This window comes from Anser anser (assembly GCF_964211835.1).
Source record: "Anser anser genome assembly, contig: HAP1_SCAFFOLD_597, whole genome shotgun sequence".
NCBI lineage: Eukaryota > Metazoa > Chordata > Aves > Anseriformes > Anatidae > Anser > Anser anser.
Window position 1 is genome coordinate 1 of NW_028153673.1, and position 18,359 is coordinate 18,359.

Here is an 18,359-nt window from a genome sequence, read left to right on the forward strand (position 1 = left end):
TGTTGAGATTACAGTTTCAGCTCTTCATAAAATCTATTCAAACTGAGTTTGGTTATATATTAAACATCTTCCAGTGGTAGCACCTGTAAACTGAGTGGCTCTATTGCTTTGTACATTGTAAAATCTAGGGAGAAATGTCATCATATGTGGGGCCTTATTTGTATTTACTGAGATCCATATCTTATTATCATCTTAATACAATACACATTATAGTCAAATGCAAAAGGTACATGGTGTCTCTATTAGCTATTTTGCTAACAAATTAACTTTTGCTATCTTTTTGTTTGTTTGTGTGTTTGTTTGCCCTAATGTTTTGCCAATGTTGTGTACAACTCACTGAGGGGTCTGTCTACTCATAACTGCATCAATGTGGCCCCTGCCATGGGGGTCATTTACATCACATTCATGTTTCAGCTCCTGAATTAGAAAAATATTTCTAGTCTCAGAGGAGCTAGATGGATAATCAGAAGTTTCTTTACATATGCAGGGAAGAAGGGAAAGGCTTCTAACACAGAGGTTCAACAGCCCCCTGAGGACAAAGAGAAGTAGCAGCAGTAGGGAGGAAGGAGTCTGTCAGAGAAGTGGGAGTCTTTCTCCATCCCCAGCTGTCCATATTGTTTTCTCTTCCCACGAAGACCCCTTGGATACTCTGAAATCCCAGTCTCCAAATACAGAAGGCAACTCCTTCAGGGCAATAAGCTTTGGGGTTTGGAGCTGAGTGAGGACTGTGGATTTGCCTGGAAAAAAAATAAAGGAAGAATTGACTTCAATTACCTAGTAAAGAAGGCAGTGCACACAGTGGAAAATAAACACAGAAGGAAGAATTTAGAATTTAGAAGTAAGAATATAGAATATTGCTCTATTTCTTAGAGCAATATGAGCTCTCTCCCTGCTCCCAGCTAAGTGCCTGATACACTAGCACTGTGGGATTTCCTTTTGTCTTTTTACAGCATTGTCTGTGCCAACAGCCATTGCCTGGGCTGGCAGAGGACAAGGCCAGCTTACACTCTGTAAGAGAGGCAATTGTACTCATTCATGTTTTTAAATGTTGCTAATTACAAACCAGAGAGATCAGAGATGAGTCATCACAACTTTTATTCACAGCCACCTTTCCTGCTTCAGCTTTCTTAGTACTTAACAATAAAAGATAAATTTCATCCTAGGCTGTCCTCTTAGCAAGGCAGCCTGTAAAGCTGCTGAGGAAAAAAAGCCTTCTCCATCCCTCATCTATAACCAATGTCCCTGATTCAACCTCAGGCTTACAGTGAAATCAGCTAGAAACATCTGCCACTTCAAGTGAGCGGAAATGTCTTACTACTACTCTCTGAAACCATTAGCAGGACAGATCTCCAGGAAAGATAAAAATCCCTATTCCAAGCTGGCAACCACTTCATGAATATCCCATCATAAAAAAAAAAAAAAGAGTGGATATTGTTCCACAGTCATCTGCTTTGCAGACTTTAATTACTGTCTAAATTTTCTATTAATATTTGCAAATATGTTGGGTGACCAAGCAGATTCAACAAAAATATTTCAGAAACAGGGGTAAAAGGCTTCCTAGATTTGCTTGCCCAGAAAAAAAAAAAAAAAATAGGGTTTTTTAAATGAATGGGTTAAGGGGAAAAGGAAGGAAAAATCAGTTTTCCTACCACCCAGAGATATCCCACTCAGGTAAGGAATTCACATTAATGTTCTTTCCAACTTGGTGAATTTAGACTGATTTGCACTAGTAGAAGATTAAGGTCACAGTTTATTTGGTTGTGTTTTGAACTTTTCTTTTTTTTTTTTAATATTCCAAGAGAAATATTTCCTGAAGCATCTAAGACACAATAAAAAGAAAAGAACCTTCATAAAGGAAAAGAGAACAAGAAATGGAGTGGAAGAATAGTAAGAATTTCTTAAATCTTTTATTTCATTCTGAGCAAACTTGAAATAGATCAGTGTGTAGTGGGATAGGTAAATTTAATAGCTATGCATTTAGATCAATCTAAATTCAGCTAGTCTAATATAACAGGTTCCATGCAGTGATTTTTTTTTCATGCTTGAGTGTATTTTACTTATAAAAAGTTACCTTAAATAAAAACAAACAAACAACAAACAAACAAAATGTACTAATTATAAATTACAGGTTACTTTAAAGAATCTATGTAGGATCCAGCCATGCTTTCAGTTTACAGCCCTCAGTTCTTTACCAATGCACATAATATAAATTTGACCTGCCAGAAGGGCTGTTTCTGCACATCCTGCTTTATTCACTTCAAGCAAAATCCAGCAATTTAATCCAAATATTTGAACTACTTAATCTAATATGAATTGATTTAGCTTGAGGTAGCTGGGGAGAAGTCTTCCAGACTACTTTACTGGGCATATACATATAAAATTGTGAGCCTCTTTCTAGTACAAAACACATTTTCCAGTGGCATAGTCATAGCTGGAAGATAATTTACGTCTACTGCCTAGTGAGACTACTTAAATAACTGTGAAGTTAGAGACATAACAATTTCCTGAAATCCACTTGACTTTTGGATGTTTCTCTGATGTAAAACTTCAAACAGATGTAAGACATGCTCGCTGCCCCCTGTCATAAGACTTTCCACTGTCTCTGGAGTGGTTTTGTTTGTCAGGGAGCCTAAGAAGCTACAGGGCCATCTAAATTTGGAAAGATGTTTAGGGATTATCTTCTCTCTAAAAATGTTGCACTTAGTGTCATTAAAAGTAGTAGCTGTTACCAGCAGAAGTCACTAGGAATGAACCACTTAACCACACTTTTCAACTTTTTACTTGTGCGTTGAACTGCATTTTGTGTAGCCAATTTTTCTCTACAGCTAAACCATTTTCCCTTTCTGAAAAAAAGCACACACACGCACATTAACAATAAAGCCAAAAATCTACACTCATTGAGAAGAAACACGGAAGCGTTCACACACATTGCTGTCAAATTCAGTGGAACCTCAGATTTCTCTAATTAATTAATAATTTCCTTCATGGATTTCACCTTTCTGAAACACCCAAATTTTAAATTAGTTATTTGCAAGTAGTTCAGAGTGTGATGTGTTAGTTCGTTAACCTGTTGAATATGAACACAGACTTTTCTGCATCAATATGAAGACACTGGTGAAAGAGTAGAGAAGGCTTATAAGCCCCAGTTATGATGAGAACAGTGTAAGCACTGTGAGTAGAATCAACACTGGGTAATGAGTTTAAAGTAGTTTTTTATTCCATTTCAACAGAACTGTTAATGAGATCTAGTTCTGGCATATCTGTAAATAACCTCTCCATAAAGAGTTGAATCATAGAAACACTTAAATGGGTGACATGTTGCCACTGTATATATTATCTGGTTCTTGTAAAAGAAAGTCTATCTATCTGACTTAAGAAAGTCAAGTAATGTGCCTGTCTTACTGGTGGTTCATGTTTTTTGTGTATAACATCAAGGACAGTACTGAAATTTTCCATGTTGCAAATAATATGATCAATCTAAATATTTGTGTAAAAGATTATGCAGAAAGAGATAATGCAGAACCTATCTACTTGTGAGCTAGTGAAAGCTTTATGTCTCAGAAGATGACACCATGTTCTCACTCAAGCTATGAACAGACTGAGCTAACTTATTTCTCTCGTCATTAGGTAAGGTCCTTTGCCTGAAGATGAGAGAATGATATTCAACTTTTCTATAAGCCCTAAGATGATGGATACATTTTCAAAAGCTTTTAGAAAGAAGATTCTCAGCTACTTCTGACAGCATTAGATGAGTTCCCCATGTGTGGAGATGTCTCTCCTCTTCCCTGTCTGTACTTCAAAATCCAACATCCCCATCAGTGTCATCTCAAATGAGAAGTTATGTGGACACACGGTTTTTCATTATGAGTAAAACACACTGATTATTTTTTTTCTGTATATACCTCAAAGCTTTTGCCTTGTGATCACAAGCAGGTATATTGATTGTTACTGTGGCAGATTTGAGCAAAATAACAAAAAAAAATTCTTCACTTGATACAAGGTTCAAGGTTTTTACTAACTTCAAAACCTACAGAAATTCCAGTATTACTAATTACTAATTACACAGGCATAATTAAAATGAAATTGTACTATGAACAGCAAGAAGTCTGTAGAACCATTCTGGTTTTCACAGAATCACAGAATGGTTGAGGTTGGAAGGGACCACTAGAGATAATCTTGTCCAACTCCCCTGGCAAGCAGGGTCACCTAGCGCACATTGCACAGGATTGCATCCAGGCAGGTTTTGAATATCTGAGAGAAGGAGACTCCACAACCTGTGGGCAACCTGTTCCAGTGTTCTATCACCCTTACAGTAAAGAAGTGCCCCTGCATATTCAGCCAGAACTTCCTCTGTTTCAGTTTATGTCCATTGCCTCTCGTCCAGTTGCTGGGCACCACTGAAAAGAGTTTGGCCCACCCTCTTGACACCCTCCCTTCAGATATTTGTATACATTGATAACATCCCCTCTCAGTATTCTCTTCTACAAGCTAAACTGGCCCAATTTTCCCAGTTAACTTTTCTCTCCCCATTTATACAGCACCTCCTGACATTTTCCTCCATGGCGGGTGGTATGCGAAGTTCAGCTACTTCTGAAATGACTGGTCAACTATTTCCATGTGCTCAAGCCCAGCTGGAGAACTGTGAGCAAACGACAAAATGCTCCTGCAGCAGATTTTTTCCCATAAGACACTATTATGAGTTTTTAACCCTTTCCAGTATAGTCTGTCCCCACTCTAAATTCCAGTAAAAATTCTTGTTTGTTCGCTGTCAGGAAAAATAAATAAATAAATCAAAACTGAATTCATTCTTGTAAATTCTTGCCTTATGTTACATTGTGTTTGTAACCGTGATTCAAATGAGACTGTTACTAAGGTTAAGTTTCATTCAGCAGAGCTAAAAGAAGATAGAAAGCAGAGAAAGGAGAGACAAACATATTTTTTAAATTACTGAAAATGTTGCAGGAAGCATACAAGACAAAAACAAGCATACAACTGAAAAGGAAAACAAGAAAACAAAATTCTATTACGGACTATATACACACTCTACATATGCTCCATTCACAGAGGGCCACAACTGAGACTTTGCCATTTGAGAGATACTTAAAAAGTTATTTATATAGACACTAGCACTATAGGGGATTTATACTGCAGCTGCAGTAGAAGCCAGAAGTAAATGCTAATACTGATGCAGTCACCTGTGTCACTTCTTCTCTGTTGAGAGAAAAATTTAAAAATGAGGTGGAGGAAGTCAATGAAAGTTTAGTTAATGAAACAGCTTCTCAGTATGGAACAAAACATTTTTGTGACAAAATTAAAAAGACTGAAAAGTAATGTCTCAATAAAACCTAAATATTTTTAAAATATTTTCCATTCTCTAAGATTTATAAACCCAAAATATTACTCCTCTGGGGAAAAAAAAAATATATATCTATATATATAAATAATTTATATATAATAATATAATAATATTTAATAATTTATATATAAAAATAAAAAATGGGAAACTTTCATTAACTTAATTCTTCCAATTTTTAATGCCTTCCGGTCCAATTTTTCAAATTCATGAGAAAGAGAAAGAGAATGAACGATGAAAGCTTTTTGTATGAAAAAATAATACATTCTTGGAAAATGTTTGTAAAATATTTTGCTTATGAGAAAAAATACTGTTTTCAATAAACTTTTCCAACTTGAAATAAGAACATGAAAGTAAAATACATTTTCCTTTAATTTTTCTGACAGAATGATCATTTGTCCTCCCATGGCTGAGTATCCTGAGATGAAATATCTTCTGCCTGTCTTTTTCTTACAGCAGCCAGCTTTGTCTGAAATTGCTTTATTCCAGAAGTTGAGTTTATGCAAATGACATGACACTGAACAATTCTGACAGTAAATTTGATACTTTGTCAGTGTCACACTATCAAACCACATTAATATGCTGAATACTGCTATAAAGTCTGCTTTTTAGTGCCATGTAACTTTGAAAACATGCCTGGTTCTCCTCTTAGAATTATCAGACTATCTCTCAAGCTGGAGAAAATATGTTTACAAGATTAAAAAAAAAAATATATCAGCATTTCAGATAAAGAGAACTTTAATTTGTTTTGAAGTATAACTGTAGAAACTCTTTTTTATTTGAGTTTTCTTTAAATGTCTGATACTGAGGCATGGAATATATGTATAATTAAATATATTTTGAAAAACTGAGTGAAGGTAAAAATTATGTGTTTTTTGAAAAGTAAATATTTTTTGTGGATGGTGAGTGTTGTTTCTTAGTTTGAGTTGGGTTGGGTTGGGCTTTGTTTGTTGTTTTGGTTTGTGGTGTTTTGTTTTTTTTTTTGTTTGTTTTTGAGGAGGAAAGGATAGCAGAAGAGGAAAATTGGTTGAGGAGAAGGAAGTAAATCCTCAGTTCTGTTAGAGTTAAATTCATTGCAAAGAATTAGGAGCAGAAGGAGAGACTTGCACTTTCTGTATTCTGTAGAGACTGCTGGGAGTTAGAATCATCTTCAGCACAGAAGTAGATCTCCCTTGGGAACTTCAATTTGCAGCCTGTCACAGTGACCCACCAAGAATTGCTAGAGCACTGTATGGGCTCCTCACGGGTCAAGCCACAGCCAGGGACTGTAAAAAATACCAAAAAGGCTTAAATAATAATAATAATGGTAATAGTAATAGTAATAATAATAATAATAATAAACATTTACAGTAAGAAACTGGGGAGTTTCACTATATACACAAGAGAAATAAAAAAAAACACATCATTTCACTGCAATGAACTGTAAGAGATCTATTATGCTTTGATGCTTAAGAAAAAGAATTTTGAGCTTAATTATCAAGACCATGCTGAAAATGCTAGCTTAATCCTCCACAGAAATCAACATGACAAATAAAAACACCATAAAAACTCCTTTATGCCACTAAATAAATCTGTATTTTTAAATTGTAGATAATTCTTGTTGCCCTCCCCCTCCCCCCCTCAAAAAAAAATATTGATAAGAAGCTGTGTAGACTCAAATTTCCCAGTTTAGAAACTGATGGTGGAAAAAATAATATGATTAAAATCTATAAAATCATAAAACTATAGTGAATGCAAAGAAAGAAGTAGTCACTTTTCTTCACGATAAAAGCAAGGAAACCTATTAAAATTAATATCTAGTAAGCTGATACCTAACAGAGAAAGCAGTTTTCCATTCAACCTACAATAGGGTAGAATATAGAAGAAGTAAAATATACATATTCTCAATGACAATAATGGTTAACATAGGGAATTAAATATCCTTTTTGATTCATATTTTTGAACTGATTAATATATAGTTGGGAGACTACTGAAAGAATATCTCTGTTTTATTCTTTGGGGTTTATAATCTTCATTTGGCATCTGCTATTTTTGCAGATGGACACTGAAATAGACAGGATTAGAAGAGTCTTTTTCCTACATTTACTGTTTTCTCTGTATATTTTTGCATGGTCTGCTGCAAAATATGAAGAAAAGCAAACAACAAAAAAAAAAGACATGCTGTTCAGACCTTTCTTTCTTCTTTGTGTGATTCTCCCGAACTTTTATTATTTTAGTTTCATGAACAAATTTTTAAGTTCTTGAGCACAAACATCTGTAACAAAATCTGTTCTAAAAAATTCTCCTAAAACATTTGTGGCTTCTCTATAGAGTAAATTTAACAAGTTCTTTCCAAAGAATAATCACCTACATTTCATGACAAAAAGTCATCTTGAGCCTGCCATCATTCAGGATTCATTAGTTTCTTGAAGTTCATGCAGTCTACTAGGATTATGATTGCATTTGTGTCTAGCATACTGTCTGAGATCTGCTACAAGATGAATGTGTGTATTTAAGGAAATAAACAATGGGAGTATATTCATTTGTGATTTTGCACTTCACAGTCATATCCTCTTTCAGACTATACTGTTTTGATGTTTATTGCACTTTCACTCACAATATTAGAGACCCCATTATTTCTGACCTGCCATGAGATAGGCTCCTCAGCTCATACAAGGACAATACCCAGATGCTACTCAGGTTCTGCAATAAATAAGGTTGCTTACTGCTCCAAGGCTACTTTGCCCTTCATCTCAAGGTAGCTGATTAGGCAAGGACACCACCAAGTTGACCCAGACATACTGGTGCCATCAGCAGTTCCATCAGCACCTTCTTGGGATCTCTAAATCATTCTGTGTGGAGACGTCAAGCATTATGGGCAAAAAAGTGTTCTGCTTGTCTAGCTGAGGACATACCAAATATAAAACCATCTTATAGATAGGATGGAAGAGTACTAGGAAGGGCAAGCAAGTGAATCCTAACAAACTGGAGAGTTAATGACAGGGTGGTCATAGACAAAGTCAATGTATTCTTAAGTATAGCAATATTCTCAGCAAATTTTTAAGATTTGCTTATGGGTTTGGGGCGAATTTTGAAATTCCACTTCTGAAATTATTTATTCTTCAGCAACCAAGTTTCAAAGAGGAACATTTGTTTATTTTATATGATTTAATCAAATTGTGGATTTTTCTTGTCCAACATAGAACTTCCACATACAAATCAACATGTGTAAGAGAAGGGAGCGTTACCACAGCTTCTCAGCCAGCCTTAAAAGCATAACAAAATACTTTGATGCCTGGGGTACAATCTTTTCCTTCCAGCTCTTCTGCAGCTGTTTTTTATATTGACAAGCATTTTTGTACACTTTTATAAGTAAAAAAAAAAAAAAAAAAAAAAGAAAAGATGTGAGTAAAGCTCAGTATTTGCTGTTATATTTAAAGGGTTTTCTTGAGTGCCATCATAACATTAGACCTCTAGATAATAAGCCAAACTCCAGTCAACAGAGAAAGATAAAACAACTTCACCAGTGAGACAGTCATTCCAGAACTGTGTGCATTTTAATATTTTGTTCTATTCTCTTAAGCACTGATAGCTGCTCCCTGTCAAAAACAGGATAACAAAAGAGAGGAATTACTGACTCAACTTGCTATGGCAGCTCCTGTGTTCCTAACCCAGTTTGCCCTGCTTTTTCTCATCAAGGGAGACTTCTGATGCCAGTACCATTGAGTTTTCTCCCAGAATTTCTCCATATCAACATACTGGTAAATGGCAGACTTTTCAAGCTGTCTGTTTTTGTCTCACTTAAAGGTATGGGATATATCCACATCCCTTCCTACATTCTTCTTTCATAATGGACAAAACTCTGTTACTGATTCCATTATGCTAATATCAGCTGTCTCTGTTCCTTCACTGTTATATATGCAGGATTGCAGCATTATCTTATTCTTATATATTCTGTATGCATGCTACTTTATGAAATCTAAAATATTGTATAATAAGGAATCTGAACCTTTAGAGTTCTGTAAAGACAGTAAGAATTTTTAAATCATTTTTGTCTTTGCAATTTCTCAATATTCATCAATGGAACAGGTAGTTACTTACACAACATTCTTTTTTGCATTACATATTTTATAGGTTCTGAGGCGTGATAAAAAATCAGCTGACTGATCAATCTTTTATATTTATTTGCACTGAACTGTCTTTTTTATCTATTATTCTTGCAATGTTCTTTACCTTTCTTTATTTATCTACCTTCTGCTTTATTATTTACTGTTACAATTCTATTTCAATCTCAAACACTTTTTGTTTTTGTCTCCTGATAGTTTAGAACCAGCCATCAATTCTTTTCATAATCTTTTACAAGGTGGAAATCACAGGCTGAGTTACCAAGATGCAATCAGTTGAAAATGCATGACTCTCCACATCTTAATCTTCAGAAAGGTTATCACAATCCTTCAGTTCCTGCAAAGTGTATTTCTAGTGTTTTGAAAATGCTTTCCTAGAAGGTTTTCTGGCAGTACCACTGCAAGTATTACAGAATACACAGTTGTTTTTGACACATTATATACTCATCTCCTATAATTTCTTTAGAATAAAAACATGTTTTTTCTATATTCAGTTCTGTTCTGTTTTATTTACTTCTTTACACTGAAATGAGAGGAGGCATGAAGGACTTTTCTTTCTAGTATCGTTTTCTCTGTGATTGCTTTACTTTCAAGACACCAATAGGCCAGCATTTTGGACCTTATTCTTGTGGGCCTTTTACAAAACATCTGTAGTGATTTTCTTTAGACATCTGACTTGCTTATGTTATATGCTTAGATGTGATTTTTCAGTTGTACTTTTTGCTTTTGAATTAAAATTCAGTAAAAATATATTATTTCTTCTATAGCTTTCATGTTATGAAAAAGCCAAAATGCTTTGGCTCAGACTTTTCTATGTGTTTCTGATGGACAAGGAAGTCATTTGGTTCTCTAGAAGAAAGAATCTTTCTGTGCTCTCTCAGTGATACTCTTCTGTCTTTCTTCAGTGATGGTCATTTCTTATTCATTCATGTTAACACATGTAGACTTCTTCCCTTATTTTGTTTACCCATCAGTTTTATGATTGGTAGCACTTCAGCTTCCTGTTAAAAATTAACAAATGGATGCCCTATGATGTCAAACTGTTGTTGCTTTCCACTGTAAAGTCAGTTAAGTGCAAATCAATAGGACTGCTCTAGTCCATACATTTTTTTTAACTTTTTATTATTATTATTATTATTATTATTCTCTTCTCTGTGTTTATATTGTTTTTCAAAATATTAATTTCATAAAAGACAACCCTGGCAGGTGCTAGTCATCACAGTCCATTGATAAGAAAGTACTGTGTGAGAGTGTGAGGTTTGTATGTGTTGATAGGAATCCAGCTGTATAATTCAGCAACATTAAGAATGCAATTGACACAATTGTTTAGTAAATACCTCAAATCTTTATTTTTTTTATTATTTTTTTTCCCCAGGAGTATGAACCATTTAATGCATAGAACTAGACTAAGAGAGCCCATTTGGATGTCATTCCAGACCTTCTTTTCCCTGTACCTTTCTCTATATAGAGATCATATAGAACCCCAATGTTTCTGAGCTCTGCAATGCCACACTATCATTTAAGATCACTTTGGGACAAGGTTTCTGTGGTTTCCAAGATAAAAAAGAACTATTATTCTGCCTCCTTTCTCCACTACTCACAAAGAAAAGTCCAGCTATGGACAGAAGGCCCTGAGGAGACTGCCGTGGCCTCACTTTTCAGTCTGGATCTTCAAAGAGGAATTATGCACTGAGCCATTCATGCAACGTTTTCACTGGTCAATTTTCATGACAACACCAAAAAAATGACAAACAGCATCAGCTGGTATTCATAGCAGGTTAATACAGCTATGAGCATTTACAGTTAATAGCTAACACTTAACCTTCTTATGGTTTCTTATTCATGTATTAAAAAAAAAAAAATGTCAGACATTTCTGTGTTACGTGGAAAAACTCCACTGTGCTTGCATGTGCATGCAGAATAATGAACTTTTCAGCTGGTACAACCAGGTGCTAAATCCCCAAAGTGCTGAATGTCTTTAACATTAGAAGTTGGTAGCTCTACTCACACATATTGATGAGTTCCTCATGAACAAGGACGTACTGCCACAGGCAATCTCCCAGAGGTTTGCAGTGGCTGTTTGGGGGTATATCAGTGTTGTCAATAAACCAATGTATCAGAGGTTTCACTGCAGTAGCTAAGCTTGAGATAAGTGTACTAAATCTTTTTCATATAAATGAGAAAAGTGATTTTTTTAGGTATATTTTAGTGTTAAATGTGAAAGTTATAATTTGTACAATAAGATTCACAAAATCTCTTCTTGTGGATATTTTTTTTAGAAAAAACACATTACATTAATTTCAATGGGACTAGTGGGCCCATAAATTCCAAAATATCAACACAAACTTGCCGCATACAACAAAGTTAAATGTTTCAAGGCTTTGACTGCAAGAACCTTAGTTCACTTATCTCTGTGAAGAAAATACTAGAAAATCAATGCCAAAATTTGGAATTGTATGTATTGAGATAAAAACAATGAAGGATGGTTTAATTAAAATGGAGGAGGTCTTCATGACAGAATTTTTCAAGCTCGTTGCATCATTCAGTTTGAATCTCTTACTTTATCAAGAGTTTGATTTTTCATGAAGGTTAGTCTTGTTGAAATTTGAAGGGTTCTGTAAGAAAATGGCAGGAATGTTCCCAATTCTGACACAAATTTTAAGACATCATAACATTAGAGTTGGAAAAATTACCATTCTTTCTGACAGTCCTCAGGTAGAAGACAGGGAAACATTCAGTCAAGAGGTTTTGAGGTGACAAGTCTATACCAACAGCTTTTGCTCTGTGTCCTGACTGTCTTCCCAAGTCTGAAAATTGCATGTGTCTGGGCTGTCAGAGTTCCTCCTTTCCATTACAATAACAACTATTGTTTTAAGGTATCAAGGTTACCATAGAAGACAAACACAAGGATTTTAGAAGCCTTATTAATAACCATATATTGCACATAGATACAGCAGAACATAACAAGCTATAACATGTTTTTGTACCTCACAACAGAGAGGTTTCTTTCTCACTGCAGATAATATATCTCTTTAATAACTATTATTTAGTATTTTGAGACATTAAGAGTTTAGCATATAAAATTGAAGTAGATGAATGTGAAAAGAGGTTTGAGTTTCACAAAGTCTGAATGGCAATCAGGTATACATCACAATGAAGCTACACTAAATTATTAACTGCAACAATATACTCAATTCAACTTGCTAAATGTAGGTAGGTCATGTCCCATATTTTGCCAAAAGGGATGGTAAGTTTAAGTGATGGAAGTCCTGCTATTTCCTCCAAGAAAGGCCAGCTTGAAAGCAGCACTCCAAGCTGAAGAATAATGTAAAATGAATAAACTTCATGGTCTCTTTTTAGCTTCTGCTCCCTGGACAACACATCCTTCCGCAGAGATGTGTTGAGTAATAAATAAAAGTGCACTACCCCAACCCCCACTGTGGGTTATTTTACCTGTACAAAATTTCGTTGAGTAATAAATAATCCAAGGTTGAGTCAAGGTCCACAAACAGGATCTTCTCAGTCATGCTGTGTTCACGTTTGCAGAGGCACCATCTTAAAGGGACTGAAGACAGTTGGGTAACAAGCTTCAGAGTTTCCTATCATTTCATTTGCACAATAGATTTAATATTGATCCTCTGCATTACTGTAGGGAGTTCGTAAACAGAAATTATTCACCAAGAAGGAATAAAAGGCAAAGAAAGCCATCCTTTTCCAGAATCCTTCTGCAGCTTTCTAAAAGTTACTCTCATGTTGTTTTATGGGCAGTAAAATCTTTAACACTCCATTGTTTCACAGATTGCTCTTTAGGTTTAAGCATGAGCTCATAACAATGAAATATTTAACAACAAAGTGTTTGTTAATGGACTAACTCTGTGGTAGGCCTGAAGCTTGGTGCATATCTAATGAGAGAACCTACTTGTGTGACACTCATATAGTCATAAAGGGAGAGAAGAATCTTTTCAGTATGTCTTCTACATGCTGACCTGCTACAAGGGCAGTGCATTTATACAAAAGAATTTCTTAATATGAATTCTATGTATTTGTATAGTGGGTTTCTTTTAATTGGGAAATTCACTTTCTTTCCTCTTTTAAATTTTTTAAGTTCTTTGTTTTGTGGGATAGTATAGACTAAGAAAAAACTAGACTAGGCTGGTAACCTATTAGCACAGTTGTTCTAGTGGTAGTTGGATAATGTTGGCACCTTTCTGGATGATCTAATATTTTACTATATTTTATTTTATTACACCATAGCTAATATTTACATGACTGTTTTACTTTAGGAAACATCTGTCAAAGAGGTTATCAAAGATTCTGCCAACAATTAAAGTTTAACCCTGTTACAATTTGTCCTGGTTTCAGCTAGGATAGAGTTAATCTTCCTCCTAGTAGCTGGTAGGGTGCTATGTTTTGGATTTAGGATGAGAATAATGTTGATAACACTCTGATGTTTTAATTGTTGTAGAGCAGTGCTTACACTAAGCCAAGGACTTTTGTACCTTCTCACACCACCCTGCCAGCAAGGAGGCTAGGGGTGCAGCAGGAGCTGGGAGGGGACAGACCCAGGACAGCTGACCCAAACTGGCCAAAGGGGTATTCCATACCATCTGACGTCATGCTAAACAATATATAGGGGTGGCTAGGTGGGGTGGGAGGACCGGCTGCTTGGGGATAGGCTGGGCATCAGTCAGCAGGTGGTGAGGAATTGCATTGTGCATCACTTTTTTTGTACATGTCATTAGTAGTAGTACTATTATCATTATTTTTTTTTTCTCTGTCCTAATAAACTGTCTCTATCTCAACCCACAGGCTTCATTTTTCTGATTCTCTTTCCCCATCCCAGAGAGGGAAGGGGGGAGGGTGTGGTGCTTAGCTGCCGGCTGGGTTAAACCACAACACATTATTTTGGGAAAACAAATTATTTCAATCTCCTGCTTTCTGTAATGTTATATTTTCACATTTTTAGCCCTGTGCTTGCAAAGTAAATCTCAAATTCATGACTTCATTATAGGAACATGATACTAATTTCTTCTTGTACTGCTTATGACACAGATGGAAAAATGAAGAAGAGTAGGAAAATACATGCCAAAACCTATGTACCTTGTCTACACAACTTTCAGCTGCTATCTAATAGCTTAAAATACTCAGAAAGATTTAAGGTAACCATTTTAGATATAAATACCAAAAAGATGTTTCCTGTGTGTGTGAATAATAATCCCCCAACCTTTATTTCCTATTTCCTCTAATCTAAAGTTTTCCATTTGCTTAATTCAACCAGAGGCATACACTAATTTTAGTAGATCACTTTGCTCGGAAGTATTTTAAAAGTTAAAGAACCTCAAATAAAAATAAAATAAAATAAAATAAAATAAAATAAAATAAAATAAAATAAAATAAAAACACAGAAGGACTTTTCCTTTTTCCTTTGTTCAATAAAAATACATTATTCATATTCATGTGGCAGTCTTCTCTGACGTTGCAGACACTTGAGCTACAATACTAAAAGCATACTGCAAAACATGTTCTACATAATGTTAACTGCTTTCACTATCAATGTAAATCTAGTATTAATAAAGATCAGATGCTGAACTTATATTAGTTAGAATTAAGAAGGCATTTACTCCCCACCTGAGCACTGTGAAGTGAAATATATTCTTCCAAACCATGGCCGTTCCTAGATTGAAGTTATGTCTCATTTTCCTAGATTCCATTTTAACTTCCTATTTTCCTGTATATATCATCTTTTGGTATATATGGTTTGTAGATAACAATAACAGATCATAGAATGCCATACTATTAGCTGACATTTAGAAAAGCAATACTATTAAATGATATTCTGTGAATGCTGTGAAGCAATGTTGTTGTGGAGGAAATGCTCTGAAGAATATTTTTTTCCATCCCTTTTAACTTGTTCTCTCCAGGACTTAGAAAATGCAAGTATGAAATAGGTAAAATAATTTCCCCTATCTGTTAAAAATGTGAGAAGAAGCACTTCTTTACATTTTGAAATGCAAGGTTTTCTAAAAGTGCACAGTGTTACCATATATGGACATTATCTAGAGTTAATTTCACTGATGCACATATCGCTAAATGGGGCTACAATACATTATTTCTGATCTTCCATGTGTATAGAGACTTCTGAATGAAATGGAGTTATCCAGGTTTTACATTGGAACCTAATATAAACTTCATCTTATGTTTTAAATATGTCTGCTATTGAAAATTTAAGGAAATTACATGGTTTGAATGATTCCAACAGGCAATTTATTTATATATTAAAAAGAAGAAGAAGAAGAAGAAGAAGAGGAAGAAGAAGAAGAAGAAGAAGAGGAAGAAGAAGAAGAAGAAGAAGAGGAAGAAGAAGAAGAAGAAGAAGAAGAAGAAGAAGAAGAAGAAGAAGAAGAAGAAGAAGAAGAACAAGAAGAAGAAGAAGAAGAAGAAAGAAGAAGAAGAAGAAAGAAGGAGAAGGAGAAGGAGAAGGAGAAGGAGAAGGAGAAGGAGAAAGAGAAGGAGAAGGAGAAGGAGAAGGAGAAGGAGAAGGAGAAGGAGAAGGAGAAGGAGAAGGAGAAGGAGAAGGAGAAGGAGAAGGAGAAGGAGAAGGAGAAGGAGAAGGAGAAGGAGAAGGAGAAGGAGAAGGAGAAGGAGAAGGAGAAGGAGAAGGAGAAGGAGAAGGAGAAGAGAAGGAGAAGGAGAAGGAGAAGGAGAAGGAGAAGGAGAAGGAGAAGGAGAAGGAGAAGGAGAAGGAGAAGGAGAAGGAGAAGGAGAAGGAGAAGGAGAAGGAGAAGGAGAAGGAGAAGGAGAAGGAGAAGGAGAAGGAGAAGGAGAAGGAGAAAGAAGGAGAAGGAGGAGGAGAAGGAGAAGGAGAAGGAGAAGGAGAAGGAGAAGGAGAAGGAGAAGGAGAAGGAGAAGGAGAAGGAGAAGGAGAAGGAGAAGGAGAAGGAGAAGGAGAAGGAGAAGGAGAAGGAGAAGGAGAAGGAGAAGGAGAAGGAGAAGGAGAAGGAGAAGGAGAAGGAGAAGGAGAAGGAGAAGGAGAAGGAGAAGGAGAAGGAGAAGGAGAAGGAGAAGGAGAAGGAGAAAAGTGACGTGAATTCTTCATACAGATTCTGTCTTTGGCACATGTAATATAAAATTGTGCATTTATGTAAAATTTTAGAGTTTTATAATATTTAGTCTTTTCAGACATCCTTTCTTGTCTCAATAAACTTTTCAACATTTTAAACCTGCAAAATAACTGTTAACTTTCTCTAAGATATAAAGATCTCAGTTGTTAAGTAAAATCAATGTTGTATGTTGATAAAAACTATTAATTTCTGTATCAATAGGAGCTCTGCTAGGGCAGGAGACTGTTGATCCCTGGCAAAAACACCACAGACCTCAGTGCAAACAGGTTTTTTTTTTCTGTTTCTCAGAGAAGATATGTATTCATTGGGCGTACCTGTGCTATAATTTTTTTGTTCAGTTCTAATTCAGCTTTTGAAGCAAATCTGACCAATTTTCCAAATGTGCTTTGATTCATATCAAGGACCAGCAGTCTTTAGCATGCAAACTGGCATCTTTTGGATGAAAGTAAAATGGAAGATGCTCTCTAGAAGAGTATCTAATGCTCTCTAACCACTCTCAGGCATTCAATCCATGAGACCAGTCTAGTGACCATCTGAAGTAATAATCCTAAATGTTTACGGTGTGAATGTCACCTCCTTAGTGCCATCTGTTTTTCTGCAGATACAGTCTTGTTGATCCGCATTACTTGCTAATGTAGACATCATGATACTTCTATCCTTTTTTAGTGCATTTGCTTCCATGGTCTGAGCAGATTTAAACATATGCCAAATATCTCTGTTCTGTCATGTTTAGGAATTGTTGATTGGCAGAAACCAGACACACACACACAAAATAAAAAGCTTTTCTTGGTCACTTTGATACTTTGATACTTCGGAAAGTAAAAAGCAATAACAGTGGGACAAATAGGAACATTCCTTTCTAACTTACATCAAAATCTTATAAATTGTCTAGATAACAAAAACATGTTTTCACACATTCTTCTTATTCTAATATATTCTAATATTCTAATATATTCTAATATATGTCACCTAAGCCAATTCCACAGTCCTCCTTCTCCTAGTCCTTGTATGTATCACACTAGCCTCTGTCATTCCAGTTAATACAATTCACCTTCTTATTGTTGTATTACCTTTGTCTTGTGGTTCTTTTCCAAATTTTGGAGGGTGTAGAGTTCCCATATGCACTTTCTTGTAGACTACAGTCATCTGTGGCTTCTTCTGCATGTGTGAGTTTCTTTGTAACTCAATGTACTTTTCTACTGACCATGACTCCTCCTCATAGTAATTACACAATAACAAACAATGTTCTCCCTCGTAACTGGAGACTTGCAAAACAACATATCTTTTCTGTTCATAACTGGGGAAAAAAAATATTAATAATTATATTTGTTTTAAGTTGGGGCTTTAAATTGGCAATATCAATGCCGATATTATGATAGAAATTACTCAGAATAAACATACATATCAGGCTCATTTTCAGTGTTATTTATCTGTTACAAAAACTTGATAAATCATCTCATTATTCTGCTTGGTCAACATATTTGCCATAAATCTGTGTCATACTGGCTATTCCACAATCAAATAAAGAAAATAAACTTCCATTTTTTTCCCCAATGTTGCAAGTGTGTAACTATGGAACTATTTTTTTTATATATATTTTATATTTATTTGAGAACAGGTGAGCAATTACTTATTAAAATAAAAAGACACATTTTGATAAGATGTAATTGCAGCTGTGATTTGAAGAGAGGGCACAGGATGCTTTGCATAAATTAGTGGGAAAAGGGAAATCTAATCCAATGATCCAAGTTCCTCCAATCTGCTCAGGGCAACTTAAAGGAG

At 35.3% G+C, this 18,359-nt stretch overlaps 1 protein-coding gene across 2 annotated transcripts; it reads right to left on the minus strand.

Annotated features, from left to right (window-relative positions):
- Positions 1-53: 53 nt before the first annotated feature.
- Positions 54-17,769, minus strand: LOC310891655 (uncharacterized protein). 2 transcript variants are annotated; one of them, XM_083853893.1, is made up of 5 exons: positions 17,648-17,769; positions 12,910-13,021; positions 11,465-11,532; positions 6,461-6,618; positions 54-737 (listed from the first exon to the last, which is right to left on the minus strand). In XM_083853893.1, exons 1-5 carry the CDS (start codon positions 17,739-17,741, stop codon positions 687-689), a joined length of 483 nt encoding a protein of 160 aa, XP_083710019.1. In that variant the 5' UTR covers positions 17,742-17,769; the 3' UTR covers positions 54-686. The 2 variants fall into 2 exon arrangements, 1 of the variants encoding a protein (XP_083710019.1); XR_014577660.1 differs by lacking the exons at positions 54-737; positions 11,465-11,532; positions 17,648-17,769 and having other exon boundaries at positions 2,357-6,618; positions 12,910-14,254.
- Positions 17,770-18,359: the final 590 nt, after the last annotated feature.

Coding starts and splice junctions, on each gene's coding strand:
- LOC310891655 (XM_083853893.1), bottom strand. CDS start 17,741: ATGCAGAAGAAGCCACAGATGACTGTAGTCTACAAGAAAGTGCATATG. Junction 13,022..17,647: donor AAAAGAACCACAAGACAAAG/GTAATACAACAA, acceptor AACTGTCTTCAG/TCCCTTTAAGATGGTGCCTC. Junction 11,533..12,909: donor CTCAACGAAATTTTGTACAG/GTAAAATAACCC, acceptor ACCCCCAAACAG/CCACTGCAAACCTCTGGGAG.